Source organism: Miscanthus floridulus, chromosome 9 (genome assembly GCF_019320115.1).
Source record: "Miscanthus floridulus cultivar M001 chromosome 9, ASM1932011v1, whole genome shotgun sequence".
NCBI lineage: Eukaryota > Viridiplantae > Streptophyta > Magnoliopsida > Poales > Poaceae > Miscanthus > Miscanthus floridulus.
In genome coordinates, this window is record NC_089588.1 from 125,132,946 (window position 1) to 125,157,503 (window position 24,558).

General features: G+C 47.5%; 2 protein-coding genes and 1 pseudogene across 2 annotated transcripts; 1 reads left to right on the plus strand and 2 right to left on the minus strand.

The window, feature by feature from the left end:
- Positions 1-530: 530 nt before the first annotated feature.
- On the minus strand, positions 531-2,316 carry LOC136482870 (putative pectinesterase 63; annotated as a pseudogene).
- A 3,497-nt stretch (positions 2,317-5,813) lies between these two features.
- On the plus strand, positions 5,814-7,415 carry LOC136482871 (probable ribonuclease P/MRP protein subunit POP5). Its single transcript, XM_066480041.1, has 3 exons — positions 5,814-5,985; positions 6,100-6,237; positions 7,267-7,415. The coding sequence occupies exons 1-3, from the start codon at positions 5,814-5,816 to the stop codon at positions 7,413-7,415; spliced, it is 459 nt and encodes a 152-aa protein (XP_066336138.1).
- Positions 7,416-10,550: 3,135 nt separating this feature from the next.
- Positions 10,551-13,615, minus strand: LOC136482872 (transcription factor JAMYB-like). Its single transcript, XM_066480042.1, has 3 exons — positions 13,377-13,615; positions 12,503-12,632; positions 10,551-11,296 (listed from the first exon to the last, which is right to left on the minus strand). Exons 1-3 carry the CDS (start codon positions 13,489-13,491, stop codon positions 10,624-10,626), a joined length of 918 nt encoding a protein of 305 aa, XP_066336139.1. The 5' UTR covers positions 13,492-13,615; the 3' UTR covers positions 10,551-10,623.
- Positions 13,616-24,558: the final 10,943 nt, after the last annotated feature.

Genomic DNA, 24,558 nt, shown 5'->3' on the forward strand with positions numbered 1-24,558 from the left:
CTAATCTCTAGGCGCATATAAGATTTATGCATCATATTTTATCTTTAAAATTAGTTGTGACAGTGGGAGGGAGCTAGAAAAACCATCTTCACCCTGGTCCGTGGGTCCTAGCGTAGGACGACGGACAGATTTGCACCCCCCCTCGGGCCACACACGTACAGGGTTGTTGGGGCCGCTACCGCACAAGCACATGTTGCTTGGGCCCACCACCGCAGGAGTGCTGGTTGCCGGGGGATGAGCGATGGCGCTACTACAAGCGCGTGGACACTGAGGACGCGGGCTCACCGGACGCGCAGGGGCGGCAGCTATCCTTTCACTTAGAGAGAGGGCGCGGCAGCGTGGACGGCCGGGAGGTTGAAGAGTTGGACCACGAGCGACCAGATTAGGTAGGAAAAGAAAAAAAGAAAAGAAAAGAAAAGAAAAGAAAAGAAAAGAAAAGGATCCGAAAGAAAAAAAAAATAAGTGAAAAATAAGAAAAAAGAGAAATATAGAAGGGTATTCTAGACTACTAATTATCTATTAGTCTTAATTTCCATGTTTATTCTTGCTTCATTAGAAACATCATACAAAATGAGATCAAAGATATAAATCGTGTGTGCAACCAAGTTAACTAAGCAGGGGTACTATAGATACATTCCATATCTTTCATCCACTCAAAAAAAAAAAGGAGAAGTTGTTTTGCCAACGGTTTTCAAAAAGGCTTCTGTTCCTTCAAAGAAGCTACTGCTTCGGAGGAGGTGGAGCCGAAGCTGTTTTTGTAGAAGCTGGAGCCAAAGTCATGTTTGAAGAAGCTGAAGCCGAAGTCGTGTTTGAAGAAGCCGGAGCCGAAGCTGAAGTTGTGTTTGAAGAAGCCGGAGCCAAAGCCGTTTTTGAAGAAGTCGGAGCTGAAGCTGTTTCTGAAGAAGTTAGAGCCGAAGCTATTTTTGGAGCAGCTGGAGACTTGCCAAACGGGGTGTTAGGCGGTGGCTGGAGCCACGTGTCGCCGAGGATGTAGTGCGTGCCGACGAAGGGCTTGACCTGCTCCTCGGTGAGGTCCAGCGCCCACCCCACCCTCTTCTTCTTCTTGACGTCGGCGCCGGGGCCAAAGCACTTGAACTCGCCGTAGTAGATGCCGCTGCTCTCCGGCTTGGCGATTTCCCAGCCGTCCCAGCCGACGGGGACCACCTCCTCCCCCATCTCCGTGTACGCGTACACCACCCGGGACGAGTCCCCCCAGGCGCGGCCCAGGTAGATTTGGCCGCCCTTGACGCCGCCGATGCTGCAGTTCTTGAAGGAGAAGCCGGTGTCGATGGCGCCCTCAATGGACTTGGTCCGCTGCTGCGCCGTGAGCACCGCCACCTCCTTGACCACCGACTCGATGCGGCAGTCCTCGTAGAAGCTCCTGCCGAAGCCGAAGATGAAGTCGACGCTGCCCCGGATGAGGCAGCTCTTGAAGTAGTGCAGGCCCTTGTGGTCGTATAGCGTGTCCTGCCCGCCGTCGATGGTGCAGTTGTAGACCTGCGCCTTGGTCCCGAACAGCCGCATCGCCACCGCCTGCCCGCCCTTGGCGCCGGGCGTCGCCAGTGGCGCGTCGTTCCGGAACACCACGCCGTACGCCGTGAAGTAGTCCGACTCCACCGCCAGCGTCGCGCTCCCCACCGTGCCCACGGGCTTGCCGTCCTTGCCGTGCGACGCCGCCGTGTCGTTCCAGATCACGGTGGCCGGGTTCATCGGGTCCGACTTGAACGTCACGAACGGCTTGCTGATGTTCACGAACAGCTTCTCGCGGAACACCGCGCCGGGCTTCAGGTCCAGGATCACGCGCTTCGTGTTGCTCTCCGGGATCGCCTCCAGCGCCGCCGTGATGTTGGGGTAGTCGCCGCTGCCGCTGGGGTCCACCACGTACGTCACCTTCTTCGCCTCCGCCTCCTGCAGGTTCTTGTCCATGGGCTCCTTGCCCCCGTCCCCGGCGGATTTCTGCGCGTACAGCGCGTAGCTCTGCTGGTTCATCGCCACCCAGTTGCTGAACGCCCCGCCGGGCGCGTTCGCGGCGGCCGGCGCCGCCCCAAGGAGCGCGGACGCCAGGACGGTCGTCACGAGGAGGAGCAGGGGCTTCATCGTTGTCGCCGACGCCGCTCGCCGAGCCATGGTGGTCCGCTGATGCATGCCGGCCGATCGATCGACGACCTCTCTTCTTCCTCGATCTTCTCGGTTGATGGAGCAAGCGAGCGAGAGCAGTGGTGCCGTGGGTGCTGGCCGGCCGTTTTTAAGGTCGGGTGGACCGCGCAGGTCGGCCATGGGCGAGCTAATCTGGGAGTTCCGATCCTCCGCCTCCATGAGCGGATGCACGCACGTTACTGCATGCTTGGTTCTGTGGCCATGGACGAGGATGCACATGCACGCATGCTGCCGGCTGCCGCGCAGTTTGAAATTTGTGGGGTTGTGACAGAATCTCTCGCTCTCCACGGCCCACGATATAACAGCCCCATCGTTCATCTTCCCGGCCCAACGCTGACCTGGAAAGTGTACCGCGCCTAAGACCATGTCGTGGATAATAATAAAGAAGATTCAGGTTGTTCTTCACTAGATTTGTTTGAATTTGATACAACAAATTTTTTTATATGAGATAGATTACGGAAATCTTCATATCTGGTACTGTTGCATTTACATCTCATTTGTTCCTTGAAACTAAAAGAACTTGTTACCGTTCTTTAGAGAGAGACAAATGCGACCTTATACATGGGCTTAGGATGCAATCAAAATGAGTGCCGCGCATGAACAACTTTGGATGCATGTTGTCCACCTTAAGTGCTCGACTTGACACGGGTTGCTTATATTTTACTTGATTTATATGAGTGCTCATGTTTTTCTAGACTTATTCTAGGATATAATAGTGCCATTCTTTTAGTGGTAGGTCAAGTACCCATCAATAGTGAGGTGCTTATAGTGATTTTGTTAATCTTAGGATTTACCGGTTCAACTTACCCTAACTCACTACGTGAAAAACGGTTTGTAGCAACGGGACAATTTTTTTGTAGGGGCGGCTAGTGATGGAGCCGTCCTTACAGTGACGTGCTCGGGAGACACTAGGCCAGCCGCCCCTACAAATGGCACAGTAGGGGCGGCTGATAAAACGAGCCGTCCCTACAAATGGGGTCGATTAGTAGGGGCGGCTCACTCACCAGCCGCCCCCAGTGTTATTTTGTAGGGCCGGCTCAATCACCAGCCGTCCCTACAAAATCACTTGTACAACAAATATCTCCCACCTCTCCCCGTGCTCATCGAAAAAAACTCTCCCATCCGCTCCCTCTCTCGCTCTCTCACGAGGCGCGCCGACCGAGCCTCCCGTGACCCCCACCCCCACCGGTCCCGCTCCCGCCGCCTCCACCCCGGTCGCCCCTTCTTCTCCCTCTCTCCCAACGTGGCGACGTGCTGGTCGGCGAACCGGTGTGCTTTCACCTTCCCCTCTCTCTCGCGATGGCGCGGCGCACCGGCCAGCGAACGGCATTGGCGGGATGGCGGCGCACGGGCGCCAGCGAGCCCCCGTAGGTGGCCGTTGCCGCGGCTGCCACCCCCGACGCGGCTTCCTCCCACCGGTTCGCGTGCGCTCCTAGGCTCGGCGAAACATCGAAACCCTAGGTGCCTGTGTTCGATGCCTCCGTCTGCGCGCGCGTGGCCTCTTCCTCTGCGGATCGGCTTGGCGGCCAGATCTGGAGGTACCTCACCCTCTTCTTCTCTGTCTCATGGCTTGTCACCCAGATCCGTCCTCCATCTCATGTCTCCTCACCCAGATCCTCTCTCCCTCCATCTTCCCCTTTGTGCAGTGCAGGACATCTAAGGTTGAGGCACAACATACAAGAGTTCCCTGTTGCTTATATATGTTCTTAGAATCTTGACAAACCCACTCTGACAATTTTTGTGGATGAGGAACAACATACAAGAGTTCCTGTTGCTTGTATATGTTCTCAGAATCTTGACAATGGGTGATGATGAGCTGCTTAATGGTTTCATACTTTATTATTTTCTTATTTTGCTTATGTCATCTTCCATGTTACAATTTTGGGTTCTTTTTCATTGGTGGATATGATTCATATTTTGTTAGAGTATACAATTTCTTATCTTGACTAGCAGCACCTAATTCTGTTTTTTTTACCTTTGTGACGATTCACTAATCCCAGATGCAAACTACCTGAGAACCCTGGACTCCAGTATCAAGCGAAATACAACAGTTATAAAGAAGTTGAAGACAATACATGATGAACAGAAGGATGGGCTAATGGATGAGTTAAAAAGTGTGAATTTGAGCAAATTTGTCAGCGAAGCGGTTTCTTATATTTGTGAGGCCAAACTTCGCTCCGCTGATATACAAGCTTCTGTTCAGGTAATTTGCAATAGCAATGGTTACGCTTTATGCAAAAGTGCAAAATTCTGATAGACATGCTTATGACGTTTATTGCTGTTGGTCCCTTCACTTTACATGTGCAAGATCATTCCAGTGTGTGAAATATCTGAGCTACATAATGAAGTATGCTCATTATCCTCAGTGGTTGTTATGGAAACAATGTGTGCATCACCTCAGTTGGTTAGTATTAAGAAGGTTATCAATATTACCAAAGTTATACTTAGGGGCATGCATCACCTCAGTCGGTTAATATTAGCAAGGTTATCCCTAGGAGTTCAACTTGGTTGGCTGTGACCAGTTGGCTGGTGCAATAAAGTATCAGTTCGCCAAATTGGGTTCAACAAGAGCTTCTTTTTCAATGGGAGAAGCCCGATGACTAATGGGGAATCTACTGGTCTGCCCATACAATGCTTGCTGTCATCTTGTTCTCATACCATATTTGTGATTACCTTTGGAATTATTTTTGTTAATGTATGTTTGGTACCAACCATTTTGACATATGTTGTAGCATAGCTATGGTAACCAGCTACTGCTGGCTTCCTGGAATGTTTGATTCACTTGTTTGTGGGGTAGCCACTGGTGGGATTGGGCAGAGTTTTTAATAGAAAGTTTGTCCTCTATTTCTATATTTGTTTGAGCTGCAGCTTTTGGGCTTTTGCTTCTGATTGTTACCTCTTTGCTATTGGCTTTTGTAATGATTTTTACCTTCTGAAGTGCTTTCTAAAGGTTCACAAAGGATAGTACAGCCAAGTTCATCTGATTGCTCTTCTCACTGCTAGTCTCAGCCGCTATCATGATGACTTTGCTGTCGCAGTGGTAGATGAGGTTAGTTCCTTTAGCTGACTACATAAATAAAGGAAAAGAACATCAAGCGGAGCATCAAGCGGAGGATCCTCGAATACAATGAAAGGGAGGAGGAAGAACTGAATGGAGCATCACAAATAGGGAACTGGGGTCAAGGAGCTACCAATACTAGCAGTATCAGATCAGGTGGCCAGGGCAGCTGGGATGGTTCAACACGGGGAGGTGGTCGACAATGGCACCACATTGCAGGTTCTGGTGGTTTGTATCACAGTTACGACAGGAGAAGATAAGTTTGCTGTGTGAGCTATTTTTCCTGATGGGAGTGGTCGACCTACACTTGCTGCATCTCCGGGCTTATTTCAATGTTTGAATTATTAGTTCTTGATGAAATGAGAAGAAACTTCTGACCCTCTTTGCCAATTTATTACATGTTAGACATATCTACTTGTACTACACATACTACCTCTATTTTTTGTTTTGTTAGCACTTGAGTGCTTGCTTGAGGGCCACAATCTTATGGGATTTAGACAATAAGATGTTGCTTCGGTTACTTACATTTCTTAAAAGTATTGACTGGTCTTTTCATCTGGATGCAGGAGCTCTGCAGTTAAGGAAGTGTATAGTCACCATGGTTCATTTCAAGAATAGGTACATGGTGGTGGAGGTCTTTATAGATGCAGCTAGAGGTGAACAGGATCCTGTAATCCTCACCCAATTTAATATAACAAAAGTTATAAGAGATAGCATTCAGCTCAACTTTGGGGAGTGTGGCCTAGCTGGATCTCTTAGATCATTGCAAGGTACTACTAGCAATTACTTCTGAAACCTTTTAAATCTTATATCAGTGTTTGCTGCACTGTGTTTATTACTAGCTTCTTAATATAAAAGTACTTATAAGCTCTGCAAATTTTTAGTTAACTATGTTAATCCTATAACAAAGCTCTGCATTGTCCGTGTGTCACGTGAAGACCACCAGAAAGTTTGGGCTGCTATGACAATGGTGAGGTGCATCGGGAAGATCCCTGTTTCATTCAACTTGCTCAACATGAGTGGTAAGTGGCTCAGACTCTGGCTGATGATACAAAACAATCTTGTTGCGTTGCCTTTTTACTTGGTTGTTTTCCAATAGATTGGCACTTGATTTGGTGCACTCTGGACCTTCCAAAAATAACCTATTTCTGTAGTTGATTTTGGGTCCGTTTGGTTGGGCTTTTGGCCCCAAAAGCCAAAAGCCCAACCAAAGGGGCTGCTTTTCCAGGCGGCTTTTTCAGAAGCAGCTGCTTTTCCGTAGTACAGTTTTGAAAGCTGGTTTGACACTGCTTTTGGCTTTTGGCTTTCTGCTTTTCAAAATTGGTGGAATAAAAAGCTCTTCCATAGTTGTTTCAAGAGAGATAAAGATAGAAGGTATATTTTATACTTGTTTAACCAAACAGCTTTCAGCTTTTCTACAGCTCACAGCCCACAACAGCTTTTCCACAGCTCACAGCCCATAGCAGCTTTTTCCCACAGCCACAGCTCAACCAAACACACCCAAATGTCTTCTAACTTAGAGTAAGAATTTGACGGTAGGATTTTGATTTAGAAAGGATTCAATATGCCCATCTCACATCACTGTCAAGGTTCACAAGTTTGAATAATCTTCATGTGGGCTGTTTTGCTGTTTCGTTTGAGTAATTTCTAAACTTTCGGTGCAATATTTTTGCCATCTCTGATGAAGGAACATAGGAGCTACAGCTATAGAAAGCTATAGGTTTGTCAAATTCATTATGTTTTCCTCATATATTGTTGACCTTTTTGGAACCATATTTCTCCTTCAGACTCAAAATATAATGTACTCTCTCAGTTCTGTCAGTTATTTTCCTGCTTAAAGTATTGCTATGTGTCAATTAGGATGGCCAGCTTCATAGTAAAACTATGTATCTATACATCTAGATATATGCTATGTCTGAAACAGAGGGAGTAGCACTATTGCCATGTTTGTAATACTAATGTGTAGTCCTTAAGAAAAGGGTCACTCTTCTTTTTATTGCCGAACTGCCATAGTTTAGCTTATCAATCATCATTGCATTCACTTTTTCTAGGAAGCATCAGGGCTTGCAAGAAAGCTGCACCGGAGTGTGATGAAGCGAAATTTGAACAATACAAGGTGGCTGCTGGCGATCGTATCACGACAGAGATCATCCAGTCCGTAGAGAGTTGCTTTGAGAAGATTAGAGGACTAGAGAGCTAGCAAAAAGAAAAATATATCTCCCTTCCTGTTTTTATTTCGTTCTCTCTGTCCCTAAATGAAATGAAATGATGAAATGCACATTCAGCCATCTCTGTCCCTAAATAAAATAAAATTTGATTTTTTTTTTGCGAAAAAATGCACTGTAGGGGCGGTTGGTACCGTAGCCGTCCCTACAAATCGATTTGTAGGGGCGGCTGGTACTGTAGCCACCCCATTTCTAGGGGTGGCTGATAACACCAGCCACCCCTACAAATTGATTTGTAGGGGCGGTCTGGGAACCGTCCCTACAAATCACCGATTTGTAGCCACTCCTTCGTAGAGGCGGCTGATAAAACCGCCCCTACAAAAGGTTACGAGCCGTCGTAAAAAAACGATTCTGTAGGAGTGACTCGTACCCCTTCTCTCTCCCGACTCTCCCTCTCGGTCACCAAGCCTAGCCGTTGCCCTCTATCGGTCTTCGCTCTGGTACTCTCCTTACTTCCACTAAGTGGACTCCGATCCGTCCATAGAAATTGAATCATCCTCTCCTCCGGCCAGAGTAGGAGAGCCACGGAGTAGATCAGGAGCCGTGACTTCGGGGATCTCGAGCGGCGACAGCCACATAGTGGCGGAGTAGTGAAATCAGACGGCTACGATCGGATCCATCAAGGAGGGCATGGCATCAGGTGACCACGGCCGGGTCCTTCAAGGAAGATGCGTGGCAACGGTCGATCTCCTCCGTGCAGGGCGGGATCAAGTGCGGCAACGACCATCCATAATGTAGGTTTCCCCAGCTACTACGTACTCACTCAACTATATATACACATGCATTCTGGGTGTAGAGTACGTCATGGCAGCGGGGACCACGCAGAGCGTGGCATGGCGGTTGTGGTTGCGGGGCATGGATTCACACTGCAGTGATGCCCTGCCAACCCAGATCGAGGCCCTAGGTGTCCCGGTCGGATGCCTTGGGCTATTTTTGTTTTGTTTTGTTTTGGATTAACAGAGCTAGACGTATACCATTGCCTCTCAAAATTGAGATTAACACTTTTAAAAAAGAATTGAAATTAACACATACATCAGCACTTGAACCAGAGGCGAGTGGAATGCTCGCCTCTATTAGGCCCTGTTTGGATCCACTCTACCTAAACTTTAGCCAGCTAATTTAACCAGCTAAAGTTTAGTCGGGGTTGTTTGAATCCTCTGGCTAATGGTTAAATATTGATTCTATTGCCCCCTTTCTTCCTCCTTAGCGTCCGCTCCCGTGCTTGCGTGACAACATCTCCTTCCCTTGGACGACCTGTCGAACACATCTCTTCCCTAGGCCCCGGCGACCGCATCTCCTTCCCCGACGGGTAGAGGAGCTCATGGCCTCACAGGGGCAGGCACGAGCGGAGGAGCTTGTGGGCAGGTGCGGGCTACTCACAGCCGGCGGCCTCGCCGGCGATGGGAGGAGCTCACGGCCTCGTGGTGAGGGATCCACCCAGCAGCTCCCACTGTCGATGGCGGCGGCGGCAAGAAGGACCTCTGGCGTCTGCTGCGTGTGTATAGCAAGGTGCTAGAGCTGCCGCTCCCAATGGACACCGACATCGAGGTGTTCGAAGGCCCCGTCGCCTTCCACTTCGTCGCGGCACATGCCACCTGTGCGCCGGCGAGGGAGGGAAGAAGGGGGTGGGGGACGAAGTGCCGGCAGCCAGGGTGAGGAAAGGAGCGTCGGCATCCGGAGGTGGGGGAGGAAGCGCCGGTGGCCGGGGGAAGGAGCAGGAGCTGCGCGGCCATTTTTTCGCTCGGTGTGTGAGAGAGAGCGGGTGCGATGTGAATGCGGTGGGGAAATAATTGTTGGGGAGTTTGGTAAATAGGCAGTTTTAGCTGCCATTAGCTGGGTTGGAACTGCTATTGGGATTAGCTGGTTCCCATTAGCTGGGTTTAGCTGTGGCCTGTTTAGATCCACCGTAGCTAAATTTATAACCAACTAAAGTTAAGCTGGTGGATCCAAACATAGGCTTGATTTATTTTGACTGCTTTGTTAAACGTTACCGGTCTAAGCGCACGGCCAAGGATGGACCAATACAAATTCTGTTGTACTCTAGTATGCTACAGTAATCGTAGCCCGTACATGTACCCTCTCCACTCCACCTGCATGTACTTGGGATGGCAATTCGTTGATACGTACCAATATACGGAGCAAGTAAAATTGAACTCTGGCTCACGTACACACCCAAGAAACTAAACTCGTAGGCCGCCGCAGGCGTGGGCAAGCCGCATGCACTGCACAGCGCCCAAATTCCAAACTCCGTGGAGGAAAAAAAAACAAATTCGCTTGCCGAGAGGTAGGTCAGCCCGTGGATTCGGTCCTCGCCGCCCCTTCCCCCGGACGTACGTATTTATACGTACCACCCACGACGACGACGACGGCGGCAACAGCGACGTCGCCGCCGCCGCCGCCGCAGACGACGGACGAGGAGGGACCGGCCGGCGAGCGATGATTAGCGCAGCTAATCACGCACAGATGGACTGTTAGACGGGCAGGAGGATAGTCGTCGTGTGTCTAGCTAATATGGACTAGATAGCTACCAAGTGCATGGTGGTAGATAGGTCTAACGACGACTAGTCGCTGGTTGCATAGCCCTGACGTGGACGGCAAGGCGGATCGGCTCGGCGTGCCATGACGTGGCCGGCCGTCGCGTTGCGTCGTCGTCTCTTCCCATCCACGTGTCGCCGTGTAGAAGTGGACCACCTGTGGACTCCCTCCCCAGCTCCCAGCTAGATGACGTGGACGGGGCGCTTCCAGCACATGCGTCTTCTCGCCTCCGTGCCATCCTGTACGTGGCCGCCGCCGCCGGCGGCGGCGGCGGACGGCTGATGGCCGGTGCATGATGAACTGCATGCGGCTCGCTTTAGGTATCGGGGATTGCAAAGCAAGTTTTGTTTATTCCACATTTTGCAGCGTTGACGGCGACGTCGATATCCTGGGAGCTAGCAGGGGCTGAAACGATCGATCGTGTATTAATTATTACTGTCGGCTGGTTTGGTGTGAAAAAAAAATATTGTTTTGGTTGAAAATTTATGATTATTTACCACAAAGCGAATAGGCTGAGATCGCCTCCCCTGTATCGTACTCGTACGTCCTATCAATTACACCGTACCGTACCCCAATTTGAATTTGAATACGTATGTGGCTGACCATTTGATTTGATCTCAATGCACGCAAAAATGACGTAAACAACAATCACTGCATCCTCCAGATGTCGTCGAAGCTCCAGAGGTTGTCCTCCGACGAGGAGCCGGACAAGATGCCGCCGTCGGAGAAGCCCAGCACCCAGCCGGTGAGGTCCTGGTCCGTGGCCTGCTGCTGGAAGTGGTGGTCGCCGGCGGTGAGATGCTGCAGCGCGGACGCCGTGGACCAGAAGTCGTAGTGGTCGTTCTGCTGCTGCGGCATCGTCGTCGTGGCGGCTCCCCAGTAGTCGTCGTCAGCTGTGGTGAACGCGGCTGGCGGCTCCGCGGCAGCGGCGGCGTGCGGCCGGGTGCTGTCATCATGCGCGGATTCGGACGTGAGTGAGCTGCAGGAGGAGCTGCTGGTGACGGCCCTGCTGGGGGAGCAGCTGCTGCTGTTGCTGTTGCTGGTTGCGTCCATCATCATCAGCGCGGAGGAGGAGGGTGGCGCCGTGGCCATGCCCATGATGCAGGGGGTCAACGGCGACGGCAGCTGGTGGTGGTGCTGGGCCTGGGCGGCGGCGCGCTCGGCGAGGCGGGGCATCCAGAGGAAGCGCATGGCGTCCTTGAAGCCCTTGCTGTTGACGTCGCAGTTGAGCTGCTTGGCGTGCTTCTGCACCCGCGTCCGCCAGTAGTTCTTGATCTCGTTGTCCGTCCGACCTGGCAGGTGCGCCGCGATCTTCGACCACCTGCATGCATGCAACCGAACCAATATATATGTGTTAATTATTATCATTATTATTAATGTATTATTATTTTTGTTTATTAACAATGATGATATATCAAATCAGAACGTGCTTAATATGCTATACAATCATCATGGCTTTTATTTTATTAATGATTATTACCTAAATAAACAACTAATTTGGAACATAAGAAAAAAAAAGGAAAACAAAAGAAGAAGCGTTTTTAGATGATTATAGCATTTTTAGTTTTTTTAAATAAACTACACCATGGGCTGTCAGCTCACTCAGTAGGCATAGACAGATGATGATAGCATTTTTAGTTTTTTTTTAATTTGAAAGCGATTGTAAGCCATTTTCGAGAGCAAAGCTGTCAGCTCACTCAACAGTTGCCTTTGCTTGCCCGCTGGACACACTGTGCGCCTATGCGTCAGGCACACACACTGTACCTATGAAAAAAAATCCGATGCATACTATATCCACCGTACCTCCATGCATACATGCCATGGATAAGATAGTTACCACATGTCCAGTTTGACGGATCCAACAGCATGCGCCTGCTTGCCTCTCATGCGCTCGGTTCCGGCCTCCGTGGTTTGTGGGCTGCATGCGTCGGATGCTTGTTGGTGGACACGTGCCGCCCATCGAAGCTGTGTATGCATGGATGTTGTGTACATCCCGTATGCACCAATTTTTTTTTCCATACCTACAGGCTCGACACGTCCACGTCAACACCCACTTGGCCGAACAGAACAGAAGAGCGGCTACTAGCGTGCGTGCGTGACGTGTTGTACGACGACGCGCTGCAGCGGCGCGGCGCCACTTTGTGCTGCATGATGTGTCCACACGAGTCTCTCCGTCGCGTCAGCGTTCACTTTGCATCGTGCAGTGCACGTGTCGACGCGCGGTTGGTGGTGTTAGTGGTGATGAGTGACGGGGGATAATTAGAAGGCCGATGCATACAGCATACATAGGGCAACTAGTTAGGATTAAGAAGTACTACAAATACCATCTTTTGTTTCAGAATAGATTTGATGGAATTCGATCTACGTTTGGCCAGAGTTAAACTAATTTATTAATGGTAATTGAATTTGTAATAACGTACCTAAGTAATTACGGAGTAGGAGATGATAAACTAGTATAGAAAGTAAGTAATTAAATTAAGCAGGTGAAGGTGGACTGGTTGTGGATAATATAGAAGATGATTATTACCGGTTGCCCCAGCGGGAGTGGAGGTCGAGGATGAGGAGCTGCTCATCGGCGGTGAAGTCGCCGCGCTTCACGTCCGGCCGCAGGTAGTTGAGCCACCGCAGGCGGCAGCTCTTCCCCGTCCGCTTCAGCCCTGCATGCATGCATATGTATCATTCAATTGTATTGGATTGCCTCAGATATTTAAGAGAGACATTGCATACGCCTAAAATTCAAGTAACCTTTTCACAAAAAAAAAAAAATTCAAAGTGAACTTGTAAAAAGAACCGCAAACAATATATGCAAATAGAGAATCCTGGGCATCCTTTCTCAACTGCCATGAGGACACATATGTGCAAGTTGCATATATATTTATTGGGTCCCATATTTATTTGATTTGAATTCTGCACATTGCTTATTGTCATGCATGCGAATATATATATTAGCGGTGGAAGCATATGGGTGGCGGCAATGATTACTTTGCTCTATCTATCTATATATACATGTATCCATCCATCCATCCATCTCCGGTGGCGTCAGCCGTCAGCACACCGGAGACGCTCAGACGCACGATAGAGACGGCCTGCATCTGCATGCGCTGAGAATTTTATTATTCGAATTCTATATTCATATAGTTTATCAAACAGGGCATGGGGCGGCGGCGGCGGCGACGGCGACGACTAGAGTCCTCCAATAATCGTCAACAAGTTGGCAACTTGCAGGACGACGCAAACAATCCACGAACTGAATCGCGATCCATCATCTGGCCTCTTCCTTTTCTTTTCAAGCTAGGCGTCGAAGAAGGAACACGAAGCAGAGAAAGGAAGCACACGGCCATGCATGCGGAAAAACTACTAGAAGCCATGACGGGAACGGCGATCGGCGACGACGAACGTACCGGCGGCGCGTGCGAGCGCGTTCCAGCGGCCCTCGCCGTGGACGGCGATGTAGTTGATGAGCGTGAGGTCCTCGTCCACCGTCCACGGCCCGCGCCGGAGCTCCACCATCTCCATTAATTGTATACGCCAAGGCGAGTTGAGTGGAGTAGGAGATGGATCGAAGGAGGGCCGTGGAAGCAAAAGGGAGAGACGGAGTTGGGGAAGACGGGGAGTGGGACTCGGACGCCTTTTATAGGGTTTCAGCCATCGGGCCGGTGGGGAAGAGGAGGAGGAGGCAAAAGGAAAAAGGAAGAGAGGAGGGGAGGAAGAAGACCGGGGGTCAGAGGGAGCTCACAAACTGTTGGGGTGATCGAGGAGTACGTGTGAGATGGGCTGGTGGGGTCACTCTCACTCGCAACCCCATCAGTTTTCAAGTTCAAAATTAAAAAAAAAAACTGTCAGTTCAGGATCTTCTGTGGTAGCATCATGCATGATCTCTTGTGTGGTGGCCTGGGTTAGCTGGCAAATCTTGCATGCTGGCTAGAGCTGTGCTGGTCAGAATCAAGGCATGCTTATACATGTGTTATTTAAAATATACTGCTAATATATACTCTATGATGCGTGCATTTGTTTTGCAACCTGCTCTATATGGTTCTCATTAACTTTAATATTAACACTTGATAAAAAATTCTTTGATGGTTGTCGACCGGTGATCGTGAAATCGAGAGAAAACGACTTTTCTAATTCGTTGGAATTTTTAAATTAACGGTAATAGTTGTGCATGTACAAGAATTACATGAAACAATGCGAACTGACAGTAGCTCGGCTTGGTTGGGTTACATGTGGTGTGACCCGTCCATTTAGGCTCAAGTCCTCGATTTAATGTCCATGCTCGCATTTTTTGATTTATTTCAGGATGTAACGTCGTTATTACTTTTAGTGTGACGTGCATGTCAACCGCAAGACAACTATGGTGACCTCGTCAATCTCAAATCAATCTTGTTGAAGTACTCATAGAGATTGTGTGTGTACGTGTTCATAGGGCCTCGTTCTCTCGAAGATGCTCATAAGGATGGTGTGTGTACGTCTTTCGTAGGGGTGAGTGGGCGTGCATATATGAGTGTTTGTGTGTGTGTGACGTGAAACAATAAATGGACTCTTTCTGGCTCACTATGGAAATCAAGCAGCAAGTCTGATGATCCCATCCATGTTTGCACACGTTTCTTAGTTTGTGCAGTATAGACAATGAGATTTGGGCACGAGATGCTGTGTATCCTCTGCATGTTCTTCAGATCATCGCATCTAACCCTGTTCTAGCAATAGATACGCTCCTCAGCTCCAATGTGGAAAAAAGCTTGACCTGGAATTGGGACCTGGAAAAATCTTTGACTGAGAAAAGAGCCGAACACTCCCTGAACCACAGGGTTAATCCTCCGACGGTATAGATCCAGACAAACCCCAAAAAATGGGAGACGACAACACACAAGTAGCAGGCTCCATTAATTTCAACAACCAACTGATGTAGTTCCAGATTCGGGCGTCGTCGTTTGTGGCCATGACCTTCCGAGCTATCAGCTCTCTATGAGCGATAATTTTTAATACGAAGAACCTTATCTTCTGCATAACAACATCACCCCATGCATGCATCCCCCTTGCCCTATTGGTGTGCCCATCATCCATCCAATAGCTTCCATTCAATTCCATGCATGCTTAAAAACATCCAAATCACCCATCACTACCCAACACTACACACACTCTCTCCCACACACACACATGGACAACTTCCTAGTGATGGCAGTGGCTTTTATTTGCCCTGTTGTGAGCGAGCTAGCACGCCCGCCCATGTGAACAATGTGAGTTGTTGACACTTTGAGCTAGAGTGCGTCACTCCCACACGTCTCGTTTGTGAATGAATTTGTGACACGCCCTTGGAAGTTGTGGCGGTAGCTGCCATGGGTGAAAGGGCGTCTCGTCGCTCCATGTTTTGCGGAGCGCAAAGTGGTGGTAGAGAGTAGCTAGAGAGGACTTGTTGCCATCCATCATCAGCTGCCTGCCGAAAGAGGGCGGTTTGTTGGTTAAACGGGAGGCACCATGTGTACTTGATGGAGGTCGCCGCTAGCAAAAAGCAAGGCGTGCAAGGTTCTATATATGCGTGGAAAGGCCGGGAGTAGATGAAGATGAAGATGAAGATGAGGACGAAGATGACACGCCACCTAGCTGCGTTGTTAGTGGACGATCGTGTGTTCTTGGTGATTGATTTGCCGAGATGACGATGCATCAGCGGCAGCAGCAACAGTGACAGCCATCATCATGGATGTGTTAGCTGCTTAATTGGAGCAATCGGAATTATTGACGTAGCAACTAGCAGGCGCACCACCGGGACTCTTTGTTACTGGTGCTATCTCTCAGTGCCGTGCGACGAATATTGTACAGGAATTTTAAGCCCGATATTTTGATATGTTTTTTTAACTTTATGAAAGAGGGCATGATTGAAACACGAGAATTTCACAGAGATTATACAACAATTTTATAGGAACTTGTTCGATTTCACAGGGGGAAAAAACCCAGAGAGAAGGAAAAATTCCATTGTTCAGTCCAGAAATTGCTCTGTTTTTCTTTCCCATCTGATCAGTCCTCTGTTTTCTTCGTTTCTGCCGAGAAACAGCAACCGTGCAGAAAGGACACCGAAACTCCTCTCTACGCCGAAGCAACATCTCCAAAGAATTCTTTTCACAAAAATGGGTAAAAGCAACTGCAAAAAAAAAAAAAAAACTAAAAACGTAAACCACCAAAAAAAATTTAGGGAACTAAGCCACCAAAATTGCTTCGTGTTTTTTTTTCTTTCACTTGTGTTTCAGTGACGAGCAAGTGTGGGGCGGCTCCTGAAGTCTCTCGGTACGCGGCGACGGATCCGTAAGACTGGTCGTACTACAGGATTTTTTTTTTTTTTGAGAAATAGACAGGTTGACGTATTTTACACAGCTTACACACACACCCGCACGCCATTCGAATTCAAAATTCAAAATCCGTATCCTACGCGCAGAAAAGGTGACCTCCCGGGACAGGTACATGTATACGTATGTATGACCAGTATGGCGAGCCGAGACAGCGACTCCGGCCGTATTTATACATCAGTGTCACGCCGGCCCGTATTCCAGTGAGCCTGGACTTTCTACCCTCATCAATTTTAAATGAAACGGTAGTAAAAACACCTATGAATCTGGAGGAATCTGGATGAATAGAGGAAAGTTTGCAAGAGAAAATCATTCGTGAACAGTGTTTTCATCCGTAAACAGTGTTTTTTTTATTGCACCAGCCGAACGGGGCCGAAATAGTCTGTTCTGAATTTCTGATCGAGGTAGAAAATGCAGAATGCAAGCGCGTCAGGGTGATGGTCAGTCAGTCAGTCAATTAGTCAACGAGAGGTCATATCGTTTGGAAGAAGCTACCCTCCGTCCGCTAATATTTGCACGTATCCCATTCAAAATTTTCCCAAAATGATCGGTCGAGATAACAGAATAGTCTGACGGCCGGTGTAGAGCTAACCGAATAAAATAAAAACAGAAAGCAGACCATTCTAGCACTTCTTGGCCACTCGTTCTCTCTTTCCATTCATCGATTTATTACTTAAAAAAACGGACGCTTAGGCTTGTCTGTTCCCTCCATCTCTCGATGGTTTCTGTCGCTGCTGCAACTGTTCCTCTTCCCATCACCTTGCACTCCACGCACAGCTGCCAAGCCCATTCCATCCCAGTGCGTGCAGGAGCCACAGCAACGCCGCGGGTGCGCCGGGGCGGCTGGAGCTCGTCCCCATCAGCATTGAAAATGGAGGCGGGGTCCAACCGCCGTTGCGGTGGAGAGGGGATGTCGTGCAATGAAAGAGGAGGATCGATGACGCATATTCGTGGAGGACGAAGGGCGGGGCATGGGCGGTGGTGTGGCGGAGAGGACTGGAGCGTGCTCGTGAGGAGGGACTGAAATGACATTGGCGCGGCCGAGGCGGCAGCGGCAAGTCCGGTGGCCGCAGGATTTGAAGACGCGGTCTAGTTGGAGCCGCGGGAGGTACGGATTGTTAAAACTTAGGCTAGGTGTAGATCAAGAGGGTACGTTCTTAGAAAAACAAGTAGTACATCCTAGAATTTGAACTAGAGAGAGAGGAGAATAGAAGTTGCTGACCATCGGGCTTGGAGGAGGAGGTGGCCATGGTGACGGTGTCTAGTGACGGTGGCGTCCTGACGGTGGAGTCTAGTGAGTGGCAGCGTAGAGTCGATGACGGGTGGCGGCGCATCTCGCCGCTTCAGCGCCCCTTCTTAGATCGGTTTAGGGTTTTGTCGGTGGGGTTTGTGGCGGCACGGTGAACCTCATAACGAGTGCCCCGGCTCCCACCTCCTTTTATACAGCGTTGTGCGATGGGGGCCCACCAACCATGGCTCGGTTGGGCACCCCCATCAGGGCGTGGATCAAGGTCCCAACTCGGGAGGAGATCAAACTAACATTCTCCCCCTTGATCTCACTTTTCAACTTGAACTTAAAATACTTTATCTTTTTCCATTCTATCATAGATTAGTGTATAGAGCGTGTCTCGTCATAACAATTAGTACCATTGGCTTAACAGCTACAATACACCTCTCTATTTTGAGACAGATTCTCAACTAGGCCCTTATTGTCCAGGAATCATAGGCTTTCTCGTAAACCTATGCCGGCAAAGTGTTCTCTGAACACATTGGGCAATAAGCCTTTTGTAAGTGGATCTGCAAGCATTTTCTTTGTACTTATATGCTCGTAGACTAATAGAATGATCCTGAACTTTGTCTTTCACAACATAAAACTTTATGTCAATGCGCTTGGTAGCACCACTTGACTTATTGTTGTGAGCATAACATACTGCTGGCTCATTGTCACAGTACAACTTGAGTGGCTTATGAATGTCATCGACCACTTTCAACCCGAGTATAAATTTTTTTAGCCAGTTCACCTGCCCCGTGGCCTCATAACATGCTACAAACTCGGCATACATCGTGAACGATGCAGTGACGGTTTGCTTGGAGCTTTTCCCCCGATATAGCTCCCCCTACGAGAGTGAATACATAGCCTGATGTTGATTTCTATCGTCTACATCTCCCGCAAAATCTGAATCTGAATACCCCTCTATATGTAGGGAATCAGATCTTCTGTACGTTAGCATGAGACCTTTTGTGCCTTGCAAATAACACAAAGCTTTCTTTGCCATTCTCCAGTGTTCTATTCCTGGATTACTCTGATATCTGCCAAGTATTCCAGTAACAAAAGCTAAGTCAGGGCGTGTACATACTTGAGTATATTGTAAGCTTCCTAAAGTTGAAGCATATGGAACTGCTTTCATTCGATCGATCTCATATTGGTTCCTGGGACATTGGAATTCCCCAAAACTATCGCCCTTGACTATAGAAGCAGGTGAAGGGTTACACGCATGAATACTGTATTTCTTTAAAACCTTTTCTAAGTATGCCTTTTACGATAATCCTAAAACCCCATTTCTTCTATCTCGGTGAATCTCTATACCTAAAATGAACGAAGCTTCATCGAGATCTTTCAAGTTAAAATTTGAGGACAAGAACTTCTTTATCTCCAGTAGTAGATTAACATCACTACTAGCGAGTAAGATATCATCCACATACAGGATTAGGAAAATGAATTTTCCATTCTTGAACTTTGTATAAATGCAATTGTCCTCTACATTCTCTTTAAACCCAAACTTCCTTATTGTTCCATCAAACTTTAAATACCACCATCTAGAGGCTTATTTTAATCCATAAATGTATTTCTTCAGGCGGCATCCCATACTATCGGGGACCTAATACTAGGGTACCCAATGAGGTGTAATTAATAACCATTGAACGTTGATGCTTTCGGTCAGACAAGAACGCTACTACACTTCTTGCTCGAACGACGGAAGAATGGTTCCGCCTCGCCCGACCCCCAAGGGCTAAGACTCTGCCTCGCCCAATGGCTGAGGGCTAGCTCTGCCTCGCCCGATGTCCGAGGGCAGGCTCCACCGCGCCCAATGTCCGAGGGCAGGCTTAGCCTCGCCCGACGGCTGAGGGCAGGCCCCACCTCACCCGACGGCTGAGGGCTGTCTCCGCCTCGCTCGACGTCTGAGGGCAGGCTTCGCCTCGCCCGATGACTGTACCCTGCTCCTTCATAAGGACGAGCCTAGGGTACGACAGCACATTCAAGTCAACCATAGTAACGAGGGCCATGCCCTGCATGCCTGCAGGAAGGTACTGTCAGGATATGATGGGACAGGCGCTTTAGGCCCTTTCCGACCCGACAGAGCCCGAACAGTGTTGTAGGCGCCGACTTTTGTCCCACAGTGTTGTAGGCGTGGCCATCAGCCCTCGGACGCGGATACTAACACAAGCATATGACAACCACTACGATCCAAGACAGAACTCACGTCATCTACAGTGATGGACGTATGGTCACTTCCTCGTCTACTCCCCAAAGGGTCACTGCTCGGATCTCTGGCATGCCGCACCGTCTGCCAGTGTAGGATGGGACGCACCCACTTGCTGAAAGAGGCCGGCGCATGACCCTATAAGGATCAGCGAACACACCATCTCTACTTTTGGTTTTTTCCTCTTTCTTCCATTTGTAACCCCTACTCCCCCCTTGGTCTATAAAAGGGAGGGCAGGGCATCCCACTAAGGGGACTGATCATTTTGACACACAAGACACAGCCAAACAACAACCAAGCTCTTGGCGTCCTTTTGACCTTTCCATCAGAGACTTGGGACCTGTCCCTCTCTCGACTATTTGTACCCCCTACTACGAACCTTTTTTTGGTACTAATAACATGAGCATCAACAAACTGGACGTAGGGACATTCTGTCCGAACCAGTATAAACCTTGTGTCCTTTAGTACACCATCTGAGCCTAACGCGCAACAATTATAAATTTACTAGTCGATGCTTGATCGAAACACCGACACATAGGTTCTTTTCCTTTTATGACAAAACCTTTTGCTTGTGCCATGTAGACATTCTCATCTAAATCCCGTTAAAGAAATCCGTCTTTACATCCATGTGATCTAATTCTAAATCGTAATGCGCCACTAACGCCATTATGATTCTAAAAGAATCCTTGCATGAGATTGGAGAAAATGTTTCATTATAATATATTCCTTCTCTTTGCATAAAATATTTCATCACAAGTCGCGCTTTAAATCTTTCCACATTCCCTTTGGAGTCATATTTAGTTTTGTAGACACATTTACATCCTACTATCTTGACTTCTTTAGGAATTCTTTCTAAGTCCCAAACACCGTTGGTGCTCATTGATCTCATTTCATCTTGCATGGCTTCAAGCCACTTTGATGAGTGAGCGCTTCTTATGGTTTCCTCAAATGAGGTGGGATCACCCTTCATTTGAAATTTTTCACATTCATAGACTTCATAGTCATCAGGAATGACTAGTTTTCTGGCTCTTTAAGACCTTCTGAGGGCCTCATTAGTTGGCGCTTGTTTTATATGGGTCTGTTGTTGCTCTTCTTGATGTGCGACAATGGGTTCTATAGGATCCTGAAGGACAAGTTCCTTATGTTCAGTGTCCTATACTGTTGGTGCAGCAGCAGTAGGTAGCAAGAAAAATGGTTCCTGAACCATCGGAGTGGGCATGTATACCCGCTTCTCCTCAAAGTTAATTTCTTGCGCTATCATGCTCCCTCTGACCATATCATCCTCTAGGAACACAGTGTGTCTTGTTTCTATAAACTTTATATGTCTGTCAGGACAGTAGAAACGATAACCTTTTGACTTATCTGGATAGCCAATGAAATAGCAACTGACTGTCTTGGAGTCTAGCTTCTCAATATTTAGGTTAAATACTTTAGCCTCAGCTGGACAGCCCCACACATGTAAATGGTTAAGTGAGGGTTCCCTTCCTGTCCACAACTCATATGGTGTTTTGGGCACCGACTTGCTTGGTACTCGATTGAGAATATGAACGTCAGTTTTTTTAACGCCTTCATCCACAAACTTATTGTTAAAGTGGAGTAACTTATCATACTTCTCACCATATCCATTAATGTACGGTTGTGTTTTTTAGCTACTTTATTCTACTGAGGCTCGTCTAGTGTTGAGTACTGGGCAACTATGCTATTTTTCTGTAAGAACTTTGCAAAAGGTCGAGGAACTTGACCATATGGGGTATGTTGACCGTATTACTCTCTCACAGTCTGATCTTACTACCTTAATCTTTAAATTGTGCTGATTTTTTACTTCAGCCTTAAATATCTTAAATTTATCCATGCTTCTGATCTTTCCTTAATTGGATAAACATAGCCATAATGAGAATTATCATCTGTGAATGTTATAAATGAATCATAACCATCCACACTTTTCACAGGAAATGGACCACATATATCTATGTGGATTATTTCTAAAATTCCTGCGCTTCGTTTGGCATCTTTCTTTATTTTCTTAACGTACTTTCCTTTAATACAATCAATGCATTGTTCTAAATCTGAAAATTCTAATGGTGGAAGAATTGATTTCTTAATCAATCATTCTATTCTCCCTCTCGAAATATAGCCTAAATGACAGTGCCATAATTTCGATGATACATCATAAATTATCTTCCGCTTATTACTTACATTCATAGACGAGGAGGCATTCTCATTATTAGTGCTCACAATATTCACATTCTCACAAAGTGATAACAAATAAAGCTTGTCTTGTCAGAAGGCAAGACCAACACACTTATTATTAAACACAATCTTACATTGACCATTACCAAAATGGCAATCATCTCCATCATGTCTGAACGTGAGACACTTATTAAGTTTCTACGCAAAGAGGGTACATAAATGATATCTGTAAGCTTAAGTATAAAGCTATCATTTAATTCTAATGGGAGTTTTCCAATACCTTCTACTTCAGCTTTGACTCCATTTGCCACCTTAATGTGTCTTTCTCCTCTTTGCAAGGTCCTCCTCGTATGGAATCCCAATAATGAATTTGCAACATGAATAGTTGCACCTGAGTCAATCCACAAAGTAGATTTTGCATAACTTAAATACACTAGCTCATCTACAAATGTAATAATGTCCTCACCTTTTCTGATCAGGTGCTTCATGAACTCTGGATAATCTTTCTAGTAGTGTCCAGTCTTGTGGCACCATCTGTAGGTGTCCTTGTCCACTTGACCATAGTTGGATTTTTTATGGTGATCTTTTGGAGGGGCTTTTCCTTATGAGTTAGAAGAGGAGCTATTGTTCCACTGAGGTTTCCCTTGTGGTTTAGCATTCTTGTTGTTAAAGTTCTTCTTTTTTATTTTCCTTCATAGGGTTGACAGAGTCACCATGTGAGCTCTTAAGCCTCTCTTCTTCTTGCACACACATGGCAATGAGCTTTTCAATGTCCCACTTATCTGGCTGTAAGTTGTAATTAACAACAAAAGTCTCATACTCTTTGGGCAAAGATGCAAAAACCAAATGAATTAGGAACTCATCCTTGAGCCCCAAGTCCATTGGCTTGAGCTTGGATACCATGTTGCTCATCTTCAATATGTGCTCTCTAATCCCTTCACCAGAGTATTTCTCATTGACTAACTTCTTAATAAGAGTGCTTGCATAAGCCTTTGGAGAGCCAGTGAACTAAGTCTCCACCTTCTTGAGATACTCAGTGGTGATGGTACATTCTAGGATCGAACCCCTTATTGGATCCTCAATGGAGCCATTTATCACCATCAAACACTTGCGGTTTGAACTATCCCACTTTGCACGATCAAGATCATACTTTATTCTCACTTTTGCATGGCCACACTATCGAGTAGCGAAAACTGCATCAGTCTCATTTGCTTCCCTCACCGGGTCCACTAGCTTAGTGGGACACGGAGAGATAAGTGCTAGATCATTGTCGGACATCGCAAGTGCTATCTCAAGCTTTTCTCGCCATACGTTATAGTTGCTTCTATTGAGAGGCAGAATGGACGAGATAAACGTCATTGGATTGTAGCCTGAAACAACGTCAGAGAAATTGAGAAACAGTTGAAATAATAATTATATGCCGTAATTTAATGTTGGTCAAAATTAAAACATACAATATGCTTCTACATTAATTCTACATCACCGTTGGGCAGAAATAGAACTAATGCATGAAACATTATGAATAATAAACTATAATGTTGCTATCATCAACTTTGGTCAGAAAATAACAATATCATAATTTACAAAAAATTATTACTGCTCTTCAAAATTAAATCCTTCCGTTGATTCAAATTTAATTAGAAGATAATAAGCATTATCATTTGCAGCGGAAACATGAAAATAACTACTCTCTGAACAAATTCCCCCGTTGGTTCAAATTTGAGCAGAGATTAAACATCAAAACTTAATACATAATTCATAAAAACGGCTTCAGAAAATAATAAAAGTAAAATGAAACTGTTGTTCTTTTTGGCACGCTAGTGAAAAGCGGTCCGCGGCACACTCGCGCGCTCGCTCGCACTCTTTTCTTCGCGGCCTAGCAACGCAGCCCAGCAGTTGGCCTCGAACGCGTGCTCGCAGAGCAGCCCAGCAGGCCCAATAGAAAAATTGGCTTGCTGCCCAGTAGCGCGCGCGGCGCTCCCCCGTGCCTAGGCCGCAACCTGAGCCTGGGTTGGGAAACTCACTTCCTGCCTGGGCCTAAAGCCAGCCCATCCAATCACAGCCGTTCATCACCATCCGACAGCCGAGCATCAATTTCGCGAGAGCAAAACCCCCCACCGGCCATCGTCTCCCCAAAAACCCTAGCTCTGTTCTATCCCTCCCCTTCTCTTGCTCCACCAGTAGCCAGCCGCCGCAAAAAGAGAGCCGACAGATTGACACCGGAGAAGAGCGTTGTGGGGCCCTTCGCTGGAGCACGCGTGCAGCTGCACGTGGCACCGTCGAATGGCCTCCCGACCGGCTTTTTGGATGGAGTCCGCGCGCGCGGCGACGAGCGGCGACTCGACTCTCTTCCCGCGGACCGTCTCTGATCTAGGGTTAGGGTTAGGGTTAGGGTTTAATCCAAAATCTAGGAAACTATTCATCTCCTTATTTCTTTTCGATTTCCTCCCCCAAAATCTAGATCTACATGTTAGGGTAGGCGACTGATACCATTGTTAGAACTTAGGATCACCAAGGTGTAGATCAAGAGGGTATGTTCTTAGAAAAACAAGTAGTACATTCTAGAATTTGAACTA

Coding starts and splice junctions, on each gene's coding strand:
- LOC136482872 (XM_066480042.1), bottom strand. CDS start 13,491: ATGGAGATGGTGGAGCTCCGGCGCGGGCCGTGGACGGTGGACGAGGAC. Junction 12,633..13,376: donor CGCGCTCGCACGCGCCGCCG/GTACGTTCGTCG, acceptor GCATGCATGCAG/GGCTGAAGCGGACGGGGAAG. Junction 11,297..12,502: donor CACTCCCGCTGGGGCAACCG/GTAATAATCATC, acceptor GCATGCATGCAG/GTGGTCGAAGATCGCGGCGC.
- LOC136482871 (XM_066480041.1), top strand. CDS start 5,814: ATGGTTCATTTCAAGAATAGGTACATGGTGGTGGAGGTCTTTATAGAT. Junction 5,986..6,099: donor ATCTCTTAGATCATTGCAAG/GTACTACTAGCA, acceptor GCAAATTTTTAG/TTAACTATGTTAATCCTATA. Junction 6,238..7,266: donor CAACTTGCTCAACATGAGTG/GTAAGTGGCTCA, acceptor CACTTTTTCTAG/GAAGCATCAGGGCTTGCAAG.